General features: G+C 36.3%; 1 protein-coding gene across 1 annotated transcript; it reads right to left on the reverse strand.

The window, feature by feature from the left end:
• Positions 1-213: 213 nt before the first annotated feature.
• Positions 214-15,423, reverse strand: LOC109069691 (multifunctional procollagen lysine hydroxylase and glycosyltransferase LH3-like). Its single transcript, XM_042713830.1, has 19 exons — positions 15,214-15,423; positions 12,063-12,154; positions 11,831-11,967; positions 10,458-10,621; positions 10,253-10,365; positions 9,976-10,039; positions 9,776-9,873; positions 8,970-9,071; positions 8,751-8,882; positions 7,719-7,840; positions 7,513-7,617; positions 6,460-6,585; positions 6,219-6,360; positions 5,195-5,308; positions 4,972-5,043; positions 4,167-4,271; positions 1,955-2,101; positions 1,221-1,346; positions 214-674 (listed from the first exon to the last, which is right to left on the reverse strand). Exons 1-19 carry the CDS (start codon positions 15,293-15,295, stop codon positions 519-521), a joined length of 2,199 nt encoding a protein of 732 aa, XP_042569764.1. The 5' UTR covers positions 15,296-15,423; the 3' UTR covers positions 214-518.
• Positions 15,424-18,547: the final 3,124 nt, after the last annotated feature.

Genomic DNA, 18,547 nt, shown 5'->3' on the forward strand with positions numbered 1-18,547 from the left:
ATGAGTAAATAAAGTTTGGTGTTGGTTCAGCATTGTGCACTATTTGTTCCTGCAGTGACACAGTTAAACTTCACAAATGATACACATCATATTGATAAGATTTTATTTTGTTTAATGACCAATTAACTGCTCTAATTGTGCTTAAGAGTACATATAAAGAATAAAGATAAAGAATCTGCTTTTAGAAGTCATAATCGAGTAAACGACACCAACTTCCGTTTCCAATATTTATTTCCAAAAGTCAACAAATAATTTAAAAGCGGTTTGTACAAAGCTTGAGTACAAAAGCTTATTCAGGACTAATGATCTTAAAAACATCTGTGATTCGATTGTTCTATAAAATCAAGTAAAAATACTCTTTTCATCAAGCTTTAAGGTTGATTTGTGTTGAAGGAATGAATGTGTGACCTCAGATCTGTGAGGATCCGCTCATATGTAACATCTCAGCTTTAATTTACAGAGAAACACACACACACAGAGACACACACACACAAACACAGACAGAGTTCACATGAGCTTCAAGGGTCAACAAAGGACACCATGATGTAACGTGTTCCTCGTGTGACGGGAAGCCCCTCGTGATAGTGTGTGAGACGGCCCGGATGCATGAACGACCAGCCCTTCCTGGGAGACTCAACCTTACAGTCGTAACGCAGGAACCGACAGCCTCCGCCCTGATACACACACACACACACACACACACACACACACACAGACACAGAGATAAATACACACAGAGACACACACACACACACACATTCACAGAGACACACACATGCACGCACACACACACACACGCGCACACACACACACACACAGATAAATACACACACGCACGCACGCACACACAGACACACACACAGAGAAACATAACACACACACACACACACACACAGAGACATAGACACACACAGAGACAGAGACACACACAAACACACACACAGAGACAGAGAGACACACACACACACACACACACAGAAACAGACACACACACACACACACACACACAGAAACAGAGACACACACACACACACAGAAACAGAGACACACAGAAACAGAGAACACACACACACACACACACACACAAACAGAGACACACACACACACACACACACAGAGACACACACACACACACACACACACACACAGAGACATGAGTTTATTGTGTGTTTTTGGGTAGAAACACTATTTAACACAAGGTCAATGTAAAGTCTGTTTACCTCATAATCAATGTCTTTTCTGTTGAGCGCGATGTTGATGGTGAACGTGGAGGAATCGTGATGCGGACGGAGCGACGGCTGCTCATCAGGACGATAACGAACCACAAAATTCATCACAGCCTCAGCCTGTGACATTACAAAAATACATACAAAAACTGAACCATACAATACATTTATATATACATCCAAACAAACACAATAAATGATGACCCCCTGCTCACAATACCCAGAATTCCTCCACCCCCGAACCATGCTGCAGTCATGACCCCAGAGGAAATAAAAGGTAAGGAAATAAAACTGAAAAACTTTGAATAAATAATAATAAAAAAAAAAATTATTTCTGTGATGTGAAAAACATGACACTATTAATAATAATAAATCAGAAATGTTTCTTGAGCAGCAAATCATCATATTAGAATGATTTCTGAAGATCATGTGACACTGAAGACTGGAGTAATGATGCTGAAAATACAGCTGCACATCACAGAAATAAATTACAGTCACAACAGAGATTCACAGAGAAAACAGCTGTTTTACATTATAATAATATTTCACAATTTTTACAATATTTTTGATCAAATAAATACAGCCTTGCTGAGCAGAAGAGACTTCTTTCAGAAACAAAAAAAGTCTTACGTTAAAATAAAGATTTTGATACATATATGAGCAGTGATGCAAACAAACTGTTGATTCAGAATGCTGATTAGCCTGAGCATTAACAGACTGTGTCTCACCCTCGGAGAGTATCCTGGGTAGAGTTTCTCCGTCACAGGAGCGATGTAGTCTTTGAGGAACTTCAGCCACTCTTTCTCAAACTGGATCTGATTCATGTGAATATCGACTGTAGGAACGTTCTCATAACCTCCAGATAACCGTTCATCCTGAGAGAGACACACACACGAGATGCTGATTTACTCACTCACTCACACACACACACACACAAACTCACTCACTCACACTCACACACAAAAACACACAAACTCACTCACACACACACACACACAAAAACACACAAACTCACACTCACACAAGGGCTGTGCGATTAATCGAAATCGTAATAAAATCACGATTTGAGCGTGCGCGATTTCTAAATCGCTTTATAGCACGATTTTCCGCGGCCCGACCTCCCGCAGTATGCTATCCGATCCAATCAGAATGCAGCGCACCTAAGTGGAGCGCGAGAACAGAACAAACTGGGCATATGCCTACGTAACTCCAGGTTCACACACTGTGATGTATATTTTTTTCCGAGCCCATGTTAACGGATCAGAGCGTTCACACTGCACGCGGTAAAAGATGCGAAAGATGTGAACAGAAAAGGTTAGAAATAAAAAGGTGCGAAAAGAATGAATATCTAGCGCATGAGCATAGAGAGAGTTGTGAGTGAACAGGACACATTTTGAGCGAGAGGAGACACGTTTTAAGTGCGCGCATTCTCTCCGAGCGAGAGCAGCATGTATCTGAGCATGTGTGTCTGGTTTTGTGGCAAAGCAAAGGAAATCTGCGTGCGAACGGATAGATTCGCGCTCGCGCATTATTTTAATGTTCTTTCGCGTTACAATAACGCGCTCCTGCACCGCATACACATACTGTATACTCACTGCAGACGGAGTACGTGTGAACCTGTATAATGTATAACAAATCTATTTCAACACCTGAGGCACCGCTAATGAGCTCTATGACCAATGCATGGCAAAAATACAAGATAAAAAAATCCCTGGACACGGGATTTATTTTATTATTATTATTATTATTATTTGGCATATGTCTAGACCAGTGGTTCTCAACCTTTTTTTCCACCGGGCCGCACTATGGTCCAAGTGCAAGTCTCGCGGGCCGCACGCATATCATTTACATATTACTTCAATAACCAACCTGATTTATAATATTATAGCCTAAATATTATGATATCTAATCGATTACATTGATTGAAATATTTTTGCGCTCCATAAATAAAACACCTGATGCTGTCGGGAGTTGACCAATTTTGTGAAATTCGGCTCTAAAGGAGTAACAGCAGAATGAAGTTGCGATTGTGAGATGCAGTCTGTAAGACGCGCGCGGGAGCATGACTTGACGCGCGACACTGCAGAAAATGTGCGTTCACAAATGTAGCCTATGTTGATCCAAATATGGAAAGCACTTTCGAATTTAATAATATGAGGTTCTCTCCAGAGATGTTTTGCCACATTTCTCCAGTTAAGGATGATTGCTGCGTAGTATGGGTGTTTCCTTTTGCCTGAACATCAGTGGCGGGGCAAACCGAAAGTTGATGCCGAAAGTCTCTTTCACTGCTGATACTGCGACTATTCTTGTTTGTATGTGTTACTTCGCTGGCATTTTCCACATTTAATTTTTCTCCCTTAAAAACAAATTTATCCATTCTGATGCTCAATTTTAACTAATGGCTGTTGATGACTATTTATATTGAATTCTGCCAAAGTGCGCGCTTGTAAATGTTCATTAAACGCGTTAATTATGTGAGTAGGTCTGCTCATGTCTGAAAATAATATAGCCTATGAAAAACAAAACAAAATTATTTTACATAAAAACATTAGGCTATAGTTTATTCTTTTGTGTTCAGCACGTGGGCCGCATTTGAATTCGTGACCGGCCGCGGGTTGAGAACCACTGGTATAGACATTTTGTAACACATTTTGACTTATGTCTGTTCTAGAGACATGTTACAACTTTTTGATAAAGCTCTAATTTGTTTTCTTTTGGAAATATGTTTCGAATTCATACTGAATGCATTTAAGACTGTAAAGCAAGTCTGTGTGTGTCAAAATAGTGATTAAAATCGAAATCGCAAAATTGATCAAAGAAATCGCGATAGGTTTTTTTTTTGTCCATATCCCACAGCCCTAACTCACACACACACACACACACACTGTAACTCACTCACACACAACCACACACACACACACACACACTGAGGTCACTTACATTGTGTTTTCCTCCAGACCATCCACCAAAATCCTCCATGGTCTCCACAAGCTCATCACACATTCTGTCAGAGAACGCTGGAAACCAGTAGACGTCTGGACAGGGCTGAAACACACACACACACACACACACACACACACACACACTCCAGTTTAACTCTGCAAAGCTTGACATATGAAATAACAGTCAGAAAATCTAAAGCAAAATATGTTTTTTTTTTATATCATATTTGATCAATCAGGGCTTTAAGGCTCATATAGTCTGATCTAGTGAGAATATGAAGAAAAAAACAGCTTCTGCTGCTTGTGATGTAAATCAGTGAGATCTTTAAAACAGTTCAGCAGATACTGAAGTGATTTGATCTTGATGTTTGTAGTGTTTCTATATCTCCAATAATACGATGAGATGTAAATGATCCGAACATATAATGCAGTGATGGAGAGATGAAGAAATAAAGGCTCCTCAGAAGATGTGAGATGTTCTGGAGGCTTGTGAAGATCATTCCTCCGCTGAGGAACAGTGAAAGTAAAGCTTCTGGAAACAAACGCTCCTCAAAAGATCCTGATGATCAGATTTGAGACTCTAAAACATGATTGATGGAGAATCAAGTAAAGCTGAGCTGCTTCAGTCCAGTAAGAGTTCATCTGGAGATATTACTGCAGTTATTCTGACCTTTACTTGATCAAAATCACTCGAGATCTGACACCAGAAGCAGCAGCTACAGTTACACTACGAGTTTGATCATGATGATCATTTAGAGACAGAAATGATATGATACAGTAGCTTTATAGGGTTAAAGAGTCACCTGCTCAATGAAGTTCTCATCATCCTCAAAAATCTTGGAGTAGTTCTCATGGATGTATTTCTCTCTCCAGTCCTGAGATCTCACACACACACACACACACACACACACACACACACACACACACACACACACACACACACACACACACACACACACACACAGGGTTAGTCTGTGCTCATGTGTGTGTCTCTGCACTCGTGTGTTTCACGTGTGAACCTCTCACCACTGGGTTGTTGAATATCTGCCACATGTCCGGATGAAGACGGCTGATGTTGTAACTGGTGGAGGACACCAGACGGCCGAACTCATCCCTGTTGGACACGAACATGAAGACGCCCTGCAGGAGGAAACACACAAACATGTGCATGTTTAACTGCAAACATATTTTTTTTTTTTACTATTTTGATTTTCTGAAATCTGAAAGAATTGTCTAAATAAATATGCACTAATTTGCATTGATTTCCAGAACAGAAATCTGAATCCAGATTCATAATTCATGTTAGATTTTGTCGTCATATTAAAGGGATTCTGGAGTTCTCTTTTTATCGCTCCATAAATACTGTCAACAGACAGAAAACAAACATTTTCACCATGTTTCAAGAATAAAATGTTGTATAAATCAGTGTGAATGAAATATGAACAAACCTTCAGAATATAGAGGAATAAAACTAGTTAAGTGTTTGTAAGAGAAAAAAACTCTGAATTCATGAAACTTCCCAATTTAATTAATAATTTATTAATCATTTTTACAATAATAGGGCCTTATAAATATTTTATTTTTTCAGAAATAGTGTATTGTATATTTAAATTGTTCTGGATTTCTGATGTATTATAAAAACGGTGTTAATCAAATGAAAGCATAAAACAACAATTTAATCTGTAAATTAAATGAAAATGTAACAATTCCTTTCACCTTCTAGCTGCACAACACAGCTTTACTATAAAACACAGGAAACTGTGCAATACTCCTTATAATAATGTATTAACATTAATATATTAATATAATAATAATAATAATAATTACTTTGAGAAGTGCATTTTACTGCACAATAGTAATGTGTCAAAAATTCTTTGAGTTAATCTGAATATTCATAGGCACTAGTCTATATTGTGATTTGTTTATCCAAATTTTGCCCAAATTCAATGACACTCCATGTTAGATTGACTGGATTCTGTGACTCCGTTCCACGTTTTGCGCATTGCATAAATCATAGGGCCCTATAATATTAAACATATTAAATGCTCACCTGCTCGCGGACGCTCTTGCAGAAGATCATGTCTGGATCCATGCCCTCCTGCTGGTAGAGAGAGACGGCGGACAGACGCGAGCGCAGAGTCTCTCCGCGGATCAGATAGACCTGAGTGATGTAGGGAACGTTCCACACACCGCTGGAGGACAGGAGGGGACGTCAGGACGCAGCACCACACACACACACACACACACACACACACACACACACACACACACACACACTGAATGATACTCACACTCTCTTGCTCTGGACGATGTCGATGTAGTCCTCAGCGCGAGAGTAAAAGCCCTCCGGACTCAGAGCGCCCCAGAAGTTTGACCAGAGCTTCCCGTGTCGTGACAGCATGGGCGCGATCACACTCCTGCCAACAACAGACAGAGAACATCAACAGCAGCGAGGAAACAAGCCACTTCTGATTCAATCCAGCTTCACTCCTGAAAATCCATTTCTCCCTACATTTAGTTTTAGTTTTTTCCCCTAAAACCTGTGTTGTCTGTTTGAAATTTGATGCATTCTGTATTAACAGGTAAATTAACGATTAAAAAGCATATCTAATCAATTGAGTTTATAAAGCTTTCACAATTTTATAATTTACTGACATTTTAATAATAAGGCCTATGAAATCTTTTTCCCACACCAAAAACCTTTATTTTTCCAAAATTTTGTTTTACATTTCAATACATTTTTCTGTTTTAAATGTTCATTACATTTAAATTTTTTTAAAATTTTAAAAATGTTTACTGTGTAATAATTTACTATTACTATCATTTAACAATAAAAGAGCCCTATTAAATCTGTTTTATCTCCCAAATTCCATTTTTATTATTTTATTTTATTATTTTTTCCTAAATTCTGTGTTTTCCAGTTTTCATGGAATCATGTTTTTTCTTTTTTTTTTAAAGGATCCTTATAAAGTTTAAAATTTTCTGGATTGTGTTTTACAATTTTATAATAAAAAAACTGGTAAATCAAATGAATTCATAAACTTTTACGATTTTAAAATGTAATCACACGAATATAAACTTTTGTTTGATACATTATAACATGTTTTAATAATTTATACATTTATTTACAATGTACATTTTACTATAAAATAATAATATATTTGTCATAATTTCTTCATCTTAAATCAAATTTTATTTTAGGGGTTTGTAGTGAAGACCTTTGAGTTTAGGTTTATTTGATGATGGTTTTTAATCAAATAAAATTACAAAATGATTTTATAGAAAACATGATACTGTTGAAACATGTGACTCATAACGTGGCACGTCTGCTCATGTTCACTCACTTGTTCTCTTCGATAAGAATCCGCAAAACATCTGGGTTGGTCAGAGCAACATCAGAGTCGATGCTGAAGAAATAATCGCATGAGACGTCCTTCTTACACGCCTCCCTGAAACCCAAACACACAGTCAATGGAATCATGGGACAGATCAGCTCATTCAATACACTCAACCATCAGCTGTGTGTGTGTGTGTGTGTGTGTGTATTTACACTGCCATGGTTCTGGCCTGGTCTTGTCTGAGGTTCTCCTCGGGTCCGATAGTTCTCACCCCTGGGAACAGCGAGCGATGACGCGTCCAGAACCGCTCCACGTGCTGCTCGTGATACACAACCTGCACACAAACACAGTTAGTGTGTGTGTGTGTGTGTGGACATGCGACTTGTGTGTTTCACCAGCACATGTATGGACATGTACCTCAGTTAGCATGAAACTTACACGCATCACGTATGAAGGGCCATACGAGTGCGTCTGTGTGTGTGCTCGAGATAAACCGATAATCTGTTTAACCGATATTTCTACCGATATTTTTCAACAATTGGATACTGGTTTAGTAATATCGGATCCACCGATAAATTATATTAAAATACGCTATGTTTTCACTGTAGTAATATGAAGATGAAATTTAATGTTTTAATATTTTAACATGAAAGAATACTAACTTCTAACTTTAAAAAAATAACCTTTTTTAAGATGACTGAAATTGTAGATGAAAGAGAAGTTAGGATTGACAAAAGTGTTAGAAATATGTTCAGTTGAAAAACAGTTCGCTGCGTTCAGTGATGATGTTATCAGTGTCAAAAACAAAAGTAAAACGCTAAAATAAAAAAAATATCGGTTTTGCATATCGGTTACATATCGGCACATAAACATGCAAATAATCTGTATTGATATCGGTTATTAAAAAAAATCAATACTGGTCGATCTCTAGTGTGAACTTACATTTTTTATATGAAAATAAAATGTAATAATTTAATTTAATTTAATAATTTAAAATCTATGCTGTTGTCATTGTGTACATAAGTTGTGTATGAAAATGAAATAATTCGATAACTGAATTTAATAATTTAACATGTACATGTTGTCATTGTGTATGAAAATGAAATATAACAATTTAATAATTTAATTTAATTTAACATGTGCGTTGTTGTCGATGTGTACATAAGTTGTGTGTGAAAATGAAATCTAACAATTCAAAAATTGAATTTAATCATTTAAAATGTATGTTGTTGTTGTGTACGTACGTTGTTGTGTATGAAGAGTCGTATGCGTGTATGTGGGTAGTTCAAAGTTGCGAGTCTCTCCAGAAATTCTTCCAGAAACGGCGTCGGCTGCTCGATAAACACAGCGACATGCACAAGCGGCATCTCCTCGTCCTGCACAAACACACACAAACATACAATCTCATCCTTCTTAAGCACACGGCACAGATTTGTCAGATTGTGTTTGTGTCATCCACTCACAGACCGAGCGCTCAGGTCCAGCAAATCATCATCACAGATTCCACACCCGTGTTCGTACGTCCACGCTGTCGGTACGTAGTTACCCAGATAATTCAGCTGGAGCTACACACACACACACACACACACACACACACACACACACACACACACACACACACACACACACACACACAACAACAACAACAACAACAACAAATAGTTCATATGTTACCAGTGATCCAAAGCAAATCACACAAATAATGACTGTTTTCAAACAGGTTTCCCGAACACTTGTCAGATAAACAGTTAGATCTGCCCCAAATTCAAGTTGATTTACTGATAATATTGTGATGTTTTTGCCTATCAAACTAAGATATTTTCACACCTAAAAAATTTAAAAGCTTTAAATAATTGTGTTAAAATCTGTTTGGAAAATGTAAATATTTAAATATGTGACAAATGAAATATGCGATAAAACACACACACACACAAAAAAAACCTCTTTACACAGTTTTATTTTCTAATTAAGCTCACATATCTTGATAAATTATTTTTTATTTACAATAAGTTTTTAATATATTTACTTATTACATATTTAACATTTTCATAAACATTTGTATTTTATTATTTTTTTATAAATTATTATAATAATTTATTATTAATATTAGAATTTTCATGAAATACACTAAAGAAATGAAAGATCATGTAGATTCAACACCACAGATTCTGTCATTCCTCTCCGTGTAATTTTAATGAATAATATTTAAACATAGCAATATGTTGTTTTGCTGCTCAAGAAACATTTCTGATTATTATCAATGTATTACCTTAGTTGGGCCGTTGCCATGGATAACGACAGGAAGTGTGTCATAGGCCACGTTCCGAACTCTGACTCTGGATTTCTCAAACTTCAGGACCACTTCCTCTGAAAAAACACAGAAGAAACACATCCATCAGACAGAATCACACTAAACAGGCAGAATTACAGCAGGACTTCAGCGAACCTCACAGAAACGTGCGTGTGTACCTATAGCTCCATTCAGATTCTGAAAAATGTGGGATTTGTGATCCAGTGTGATGTTGAACTTCCTCTGGAAAAGAGAAACTGCATTCAGCATCCACATCTTCACGTATCATTCACACATTACTAGACGCATTCTTAATTGTTAAAAAAGTTCTTAAGATAAATCCTAAAGATGATTTCATCTTTATTTCAATGAACAAAAATGTTTGTTTCCCTGTTTGTTGCTACATAACGTCCCAGTAAAGATGATCTCTGTCAATAACTGTACAAACGCACACACCCTCTGCTCTTTATCCAGGTAGATGCGTGTGTAGAACAGCTGGTCGTCATCATCATCTTTGTGTTTCCACTGCTTCACTATGGCGTGAATCTCAGGAGCGTATCCGATGAAACCTACACACACACACACACAAACAATGACATGGGCGTCAGCTCTCACGGCTGTGGGTTCCACTGCACTCACACACAAACAAACACACACACACCTCCAGAGTTGAGGTAGCGTTTGCCGTGATGCACTGCTGGGTATTTGGACGACAATCTCTGGTCCGGCCAGCAGAACCCCTCGGCGGAGAAAACCACACGATGAGAGAAACGAGAGAACTTCTTGAGCAGCTCCTCTGGACCGCTCGCTAAAATCACATCATAACTACACACACACACACACGTCAAGATCACAGAAACACTGAATAGAAAGTTCAGTTACAAGATTTAATTTTTGGCCAAAAACAGTCGACTGCTTTGTAAACATTAGTCCATGTCTACAGTTACTGTGTAGTTATTAAGAGAAATTATTCATGTATTAATGTTGTCTTCAGCCTCTCTACCAACACTGTGTTTAAAACCAACACAAAATAATGAAGCTTCTCTTCAGAAAAAAAAAAATAAAAATAAAAATAAAAAACCTTTATTCACTGAAGAAAATGTCATTATTTCAAACCCTGATTGCAAAGTTTTGAAATATGCTGCTTTATTCTCTAAAACTATTCATTTTTTTCTTTTTGATCACAAACTTTTACAACTGATTTCTTTTTTCTAATGAAAATCAAACAACAGCTCCATTTGTTTATTTGTTATTTAACAGATTACAGAAAAGCTAATTGAATGTCATCATTTTCTATAGTTTATTTGCTGGCAGATTTTTGTCAGACTTTTATTTTGGTATTAGAATTATCTGTTTGATAAAGCGTTATTTTAGTATTATTGCTATACTATTATATTATTTACTATACTATTCTTTTTTGCTAATATTTTGAATAAGATTTTATTTTTTCTATCTTCTGTTTTCATTTTAATTTCAGTTAAAGTTTTATTAATTTGGTTGGGTAATTTTTTTTATTTTATTTTTTGTTTTTGTCGGGTTTTAGATTTAATGCTAGATTTAATTAGTGCTTAAACTAATCAAAAAATCTGAAATGTTGCCTTGGAAACTAGTTTAAATAAAATAAGTTTAAAATAAGTTATTTAGTTGAATGTTATGTAATTTGGTGCTATTTCAATTTTAGGCTTTATTTAATTTAGTTTCAGTTTGGTTTTAGTTTTAGTTAACGATATTCTACCCACATGGTGTGAAGATGTCTTAGATGCATCATCTGTACAACACATTTTTGAAAACAATGACAGCCTTTCATAAATGACAGAACAAGACAACAAAAATGAAGAACACACATCGACGCACGCTAATTTATCTTAACAGGTACACAATAACTGCTGACATATATAGCACAAAGCAGTCGAGTGTTTTTGGCACAAATGAAACCCCATACTCACTAGGGTTACATATAAATAAAGAATCTATTGTTACAGAGCAAAAAGTAAGAGAGAATAGAGAAATCAGGTCATGGCATTGTGTTCTCACCTGTCTACAAACATGATAACTGTGTTTTGTTTGTCTTTGTGTTTCTCTACTTCTTTCTTCAACCATCGAACCTTCTGACCTCCGCCGACGGTCCTGGCCACATCTCCACCCTTCCACTCCTCACCCAGACCCAGAACCTACATAAAACACACATTTGCACACGGATACTGGAAATGGATGTCATATTAACTACAGAAATGTCAGATTTGGAGGGAATGAGTAGATGCGACACCTGAACGGTGTAGTTGAACTGTCGGATGGTGCGCATGAACCTCAGGTAGCCATCGTTCACTTCTGTGGCGGCGGTGATCACCAACAGCTCATCTGAACACAGACAGACAGACTGTGTTATAAAACATCACTGACTTCCCTGCTACTCATTCTGAGTTGGATATTTATAATGGTTTGATATCTACAGTAAAGGGTGGATGATATATTTGAACCCTTCTGTTGTGCTGGGGATTCAATGTGACCGACACTCATTTATTAAACTGCTTGAAATACCGGTTAAACTATTTATTTCTTCCTGAAATTTGGTAGATATTTTTAATTTAAGGTCATGAATGTGCATGCAAAGTTTCGGCATATAGATATGTTCTGGAAAGGCTGTGCAAATATTGCTATAACTTATGTTGGGGCAAATTGGCCCACATACATATTTTCAAACTGCTCGAAACTCTAGTTAAGCTGATTATTTCCTTTTTAGAATTTGGTGAATGTTTATCATTTATTGTAATGAGTGTGCATGCAAAGTTTCAACATATAGATGTGTTTCTGGAAAGGCTGTGCAAATATTGTTTTTATATTTAGGTCAATTTGAGCCACACTCAATTTTCAAACTACATTATAAAAAAACTGGTTAGACTATTTATTTCTTCTTGAAATTTGGTAGATATTTTTCATTTATGGTAATGAATATGCATGCAAAGTTTCGGCATATAGATATGTTCTGGAAAGGCTGTGCAAATATTGTTATAACTTATGCTGGGGCAAATTGGCCCACATACATATTTTCAAACTGCTTGAAATACTGGTTAAAATATTTATTTCTTCTTAAAATTTGGTAGATATTTTTAATTTAAGGTCATGAATGTGCATGCAAAGTTTCGGCATATAGATATGTTCCAGAAAGGCTGTGCAAATATTGCTATAACTTATGTTGGGGCAAATTGGCCCACATACATATTTTCAAACTGCTCGAAACACTAGTTAAGCTGATTATTTCCTTTTGAAATTTGGTGAATGTTTATCATTTATTGTAATGAGTGTGCATGCAAAGTTTCAACATATAGATGTGTTCTGGAAAGGCTGTTCAAATATTGTTTTATATTTAGGTCAATTTGAGCCACACTCAATTTTCAAACCACTTAAAAAAAAAAAACTGGTTAAACTATGTATTTCTTCTTGAAATTTGGTGGATATTTTTCATTTAGGGTCATGAATGTGCATGCAAGTTTTCGGCATATAGATATGTTTTGGAAAGGCTGTGCAAATATTGTTATAACTTATGCTGGGGCAAATTGGCCCACATGCATATTTTCAAACTGCTTGAAATACTGGTTAAAATATTATTTCTTCTTAAAATTTGGTAGAGTATTTAAATTTAAGGTAATGAATATGCATGCAAAGTTTCGGCATATAGATATGTTCCAGAAAGGCTGTGCAAATATTGCTATAACTTATGTTGGGGCAAATTGGCCCACATACATATTTTCAAACTGCTCGAAACACTAGTTAAGCTGATTATTTCCTTTTGAAATTTGGTGAATGTTTATCATTTATTGTAATGAGTGTGCATGCAAAGTTTCAACATATAGATGTGTTCTGGAAAGGCTGTGCAAATATTGTTTTATATTTAGGTCAATTTGAGCCACACTCAATTTTCAAACTACTTTAAAAAAAAAGAGGTTTGGTTATGTTTTTTTTTTTTTATTTTGGTTTGTTATTTTTCATTTAGGGTCATGAATGTGCATGCAATGTTTTAACATATAGATGTGTTCTGGAAAGGCTGTGCAAATATTGTTACAACTTATGTTGGGGAAAACTGACCCACATACATATTTTCAAACTGCTTGAAATACTAGTTAAACTGATTATTTCCTTTTGAAATTTGGTGGATATTTTTCATTTAGCATTATGAATACACATGCAAAGTTTCAACACATAGACTTGTTTTGAAAAGGATGTACAGAAAAATTGGTAGGACTTCAGGGTTTTTAGTTTCCATGCAATTTGCTAAAACTCAACCCTTGAAAAACATTAAAGAGTTGTGTAAAAAACAAACAAACAAAAAAAACTTTATTGTAGCTTGTCAAAGACTAAAATATGAATTACATGAGAACTTCAAGACTCAACGATGACTCCAAAAATGAGATTCGTTTTCTGAATCTTCCAAGAACTATTCACTGTTTCTTCCTCTATTTGAGCTTCACACTCAAAAGATGCGTCAAAGGTTATTTCTGGTTATTAGTGTTTTTGATCTCAGTTAGTCTGTTGCAGCACTGAAAGGAAGTGTGAGAAACCCTTATTACCCTCACAAGAGTTTGAGAAAAAGAGAACAAGGGCACAAATAGCAATGAATTCAACTTACACGAACTAAAAAGTTATTTGCTCCTAAGTGTGAAAATTGTGCCTACAAATAGTCATTTTTTTTTATAATTTTGTGTATGTGTCTATTTTGAAACTGACCTCTAACACAATAAAATAGATGGAAATCATTACATTTCTTTGTAAAGGTTTTTTGTTTTTACACAAATCTTTAGTGTTTTTCAAAGCCTATATTTTTGGCAAATTACATCAAAACCAATGTGGGTCAATCTGAACCCAGTTTTTCAACACAACAGGAGGGTTTAATCCAGTAATTACTGGAAAAGGGAATGAACACTTATTTTACATTTATGTACCCACAAATCTGCAGAGAAGGCCTGAAAATAAATGTATTTATTATATTGAGATGATTGTTGACACAACAATACAGATTCATACAGATTTACTTTGGTTTTCTGTAACATTTTGAGTTCCTCTTTACAAATTTACCACCATAAACAGTTTCTGGGTCAGAACACCACACATACTAATAATGAATCATAGTAAATATGAATATGGGAGCTTATTTACAGTGTCAGAACCTTCCTGTCATTTTTGATTAATTTATTTAATGACACAGGGGCTAATATTGATTTACCACAATTTTACTATAGAAGTGTGGTATTAGACCAAAACAATGGAGTCCATAACGACCTTTCGGACTTGTTCCGATCTGGTTTTGTTTTGTTAACGCAGAGATTGTGATTCAGATCCGCTCGCGCGCGGTCACACTCAGATTCGGATCCGACTGGACATTTAAACGCAATACGTGATGGAAATGATTTAACGGTTCTTACTGGGTTTCCCGGGCCGCGGGTCGGTTCGGCAGAGCTGAACGGAGCCCAGAATCAGGGTCAGGATCAGACGCACCGCGGTCATCTCGCTCGGGTTCGGGTTCGGGTTCGCTGTCGCTCCAGCGCAGAACTCTGCTGAAGCTCGCGGACGCAGGGAAGGAATTCTACCGTCTTCTTGAAGAAACCGCTTCGTTTCCGTTCGGACAGCCAATGACCGCGTGCCAGAGGGTGACGGACAGGGAGGCAGCCAATCAGAGTTAGAGAAATGGAACGCGATTCCTCTAAAAATCAGCCCTTGGGCTACAGAAAGAGTGATTGAGGGAGGAGTGCCACGTTTTACGAATAATTTTACGGGTGTGTTCTGATTCATTTACATACTATATATTTTTTAGAAACCTTAAATATGTATATAAGGTTTCTAAAAATATTTATATTATGTAAGTGCTATATACCGGTTATAAACATTAATAAATATGAAGTCTCTATATGATTTGTTCCTATATTTTATAAATTATTTATACATTTTACAAATAAAAATATAAACATGCATTTGATTTGGAACAGTAAAGAGAAAACTGCTTAATTATTATTTTTTTTGGATACTTTTTCGTGATTCTTTGATGAATAAAGTTAAAATGAACAATGTTTATGTAAAATAGAAATCTTTTGTAACAATATAAACTATCGTTCAAAAGTTTGGGGTCAGTAATTCTTTTGAAAGAAATGAATGCTTTTAATTCAGCAAGGGTGTGTTAAAAAAGTAATAAAGACTTATATTGTTAGAAAAGAGTTATATTTTAAATAAATGCTGTTCTTTTCCAAACTTTGAACAGCAGTGATGTTTGTTTGTTCATCGGAACAGAAATTTTGCCGTCTCACCAATGGATGCTCTGCAGTGAATGGGTGCCGTCAGAATGAGAGTCCAAACAGCTGATAAAAACATCACACATCTGCTCTGTGTCCGCAGCTCATGTTTACCGCACACAAACTAAATATTCTTCAATTCACACACACACACACACACACACACACACCACCCCACACAAACACACAGGCACATCCACACACACACACACAGTAACACACCAGAGATGCATTTAACAACCTCACTGGCATTTCAGAAACATGTATTTTTAGTTAAGTGAAATCACAGGTTCCACATGTGCCCAGAGAAAGAGACATTTTTTCTCCACATGAATTATTAATATCTCTTTCTACCTTTTATAATCTGAATTGTTGTGACAGAGGTTCTTCAGAGTTAAACTGTTACCAATTTAAGGTTTTTATATCAGACCCGCGATGCAACCCCTGATTAACAGCCGGAACCTTGTTGTGCTTTTAATAGTTGTATTTTGTTTTGTTGGATTGAGTTATAATGTTTGGTTATTTTTATATAAGATTTGGTTATGGTTAATGATTCTTGAGTATTAATAGTAATAATCTGAATTGTTGGGTTATAGGCCTATTTTTTAGAGTTACACTCTTAAAATATTCTGGCTGCCCCCCAGGTGCTTCAAGGCGATCGGTTCTTCACATGGTGACGCGATGCCATGAATGAATGATGATCTGCTTTTCATTGGTCATTTTTCCTTTTTTTATCAAAAAATATTCACAAACATTTTTGATATTTCCACAAAGCAAGCATCATTCAGTCACGTGAAGAGTGGATCTCTTTCTTACCTTTTTATATTATAATGAAGAACCTTCTTTGGACATCGCCACAAAAAATGTCTGAAACCTTTGTGTGAAACAGAATGACAGCTCTGAGTTCTTCAGCACCTTGTTCAAAGGCTCGGTGTGATCGTACCACTCCAGGGGGGGACCAGCATAGACTGATCACACACGTGCGAAAGGCTTAAAGAGTGGCAACAAAAGGTATCTTCCACTTTTTTTATAGAAATCATTCTCGCGACCCCTGCGCCCGGGTCCCACGACCCCCCGGGGGTCGCGACCCCCACTATGAGACCCAAAAGGTTCTTCTATGTCATCACTGTGAAGTGAAAGTTTTTAACAGTGTACTTTCGATGTTAATAAAGTTTCAGATCAGATCAATGTTTTGGTCATATGGAAAAGTGCAAAACGGAGATGGGTGAGGGTTAGGAGATTGAAGACATCATTAGCTCAGTAGAAAAACAGAGAGACAAAAACAAACGTGTGTGTGTGAGTTCTTTCTCCAGCATTCCTCTGTTTAGTGACTGACTGTAGTTTATTCAGCTGCTCTTCCTCCTCTGACCTTTAACCTCAGCGTTTGACACAGTTCTTCCCTCCCTCAATTACCCCCCTAGCAACACCCTAGCAACCACTCAGATCCACCTAGCAACAAGTAAAAAAATCCACTCGCAACATAGCAACAAGAACATTTCAGTTTTGCGCACACAAGAATCACTCAAATTTCCTTCATTAAAAAAAAAATTATACTGCTGTTTTAGAATGTTATTAAATACTAAATATAAAAATGTAAAATTATATAATGAAATTTAGGTTATCAATATAGAGGTGTTTTCTTGTAAAATATCCTTCAATATTCTTTATTTGCAACTTTTTTTTTTTTTTTACAGTGTACAACAAATGAGACAAAGCAAGATATAAACGTGTGGTGAACGGAAACGACATCAAATATAATTTTTGCGTTCACATTTGGTTCAGTAGCAAAAGATAAAACTCCACTGCATTTCAATAACTTTCCAAAAGACTTTCACACAGCAGCGTTAACTAGTTTTCTGACGCCAAGGTAATGAATACAACACAAAATAAGTGGTGCGCATGCACTTAATGCACAATCAACGTTTTACTGTCTAAGATTTCCATTTGAACTGAAAGCATAAATCTAGGCAATTTATTATTTTGCTAAAAAGAAGTGCAAGAGCAATAATACTGTTATTACTTTTATTATTATTTTAATATATAGTTAGCCTATATTTAATGGGTCACTATGTGCATTGTTGAGGACACAATCAATTACACTGAGACCATGAAGATTGAGTTAAAGTCGATGTCTTGGCAGTCTTTGAAACAAAACAAATTCGGCCCGTGTGTTCAAACAACGTCCCGGGAGCAAAACCAAAACCAAAATAGTATAAATGAGGTTAATAGAGCTATTGAACTCATGTTGTAATTGGTAGACGGTCCCTATCTTCGTGGTTTTGTGTCTGTGTCGAGGCTGGATGACTGTCAAATATCAAACTTTAAGCCAGCTCTATTAGGGGTTTACCTTTTTCACTTCTTTAACATTTTACTGTCTGCAGTAGCGCTGTTCACGTGCATCTCTTACTGATTTCTAAGACGTCCAGTAAAGAGGGAGGGACATTAACCCGCATAAATACCAGATCATAGCCTA

The sequence above is a fragment of the Cyprinus carpio genome, chromosome A23 (genome assembly GCF_018340385.1).
Source record: "Cyprinus carpio isolate SPL01 chromosome A23, ASM1834038v1, whole genome shotgun sequence".
NCBI classification, from domain to species: domain Eukaryota; kingdom Metazoa; phylum Chordata; class Actinopteri; order Cypriniformes; family Cyprinidae; genus Cyprinus; species Cyprinus carpio.

Excerpts from the sequence above, each read along its gene's own strand:
- LOC109069691 (XM_042713830.1), bottom strand. The coding sequence starts at position 15,295 with ATGACCGCGGTGCGTCTGATCCTGACCCTGATTCTGGGCTCCGTTCAG. Across the intron at positions 11,968-12,062 it reads AGTTCAACTACACCGTTCAG|GTTCTGGGTCTGGGTGAGGA; the intron begins GTGTCGCATCTA and ends TGTTTTATGTAG. Across the intron at positions 1,347-1,954 it reads ACCCAGGATACTCTCCGAGG|GCTGAGGCTGTGATGAATTT; the intron begins GTGAGACACAGT and ends GTAATGTCACAG.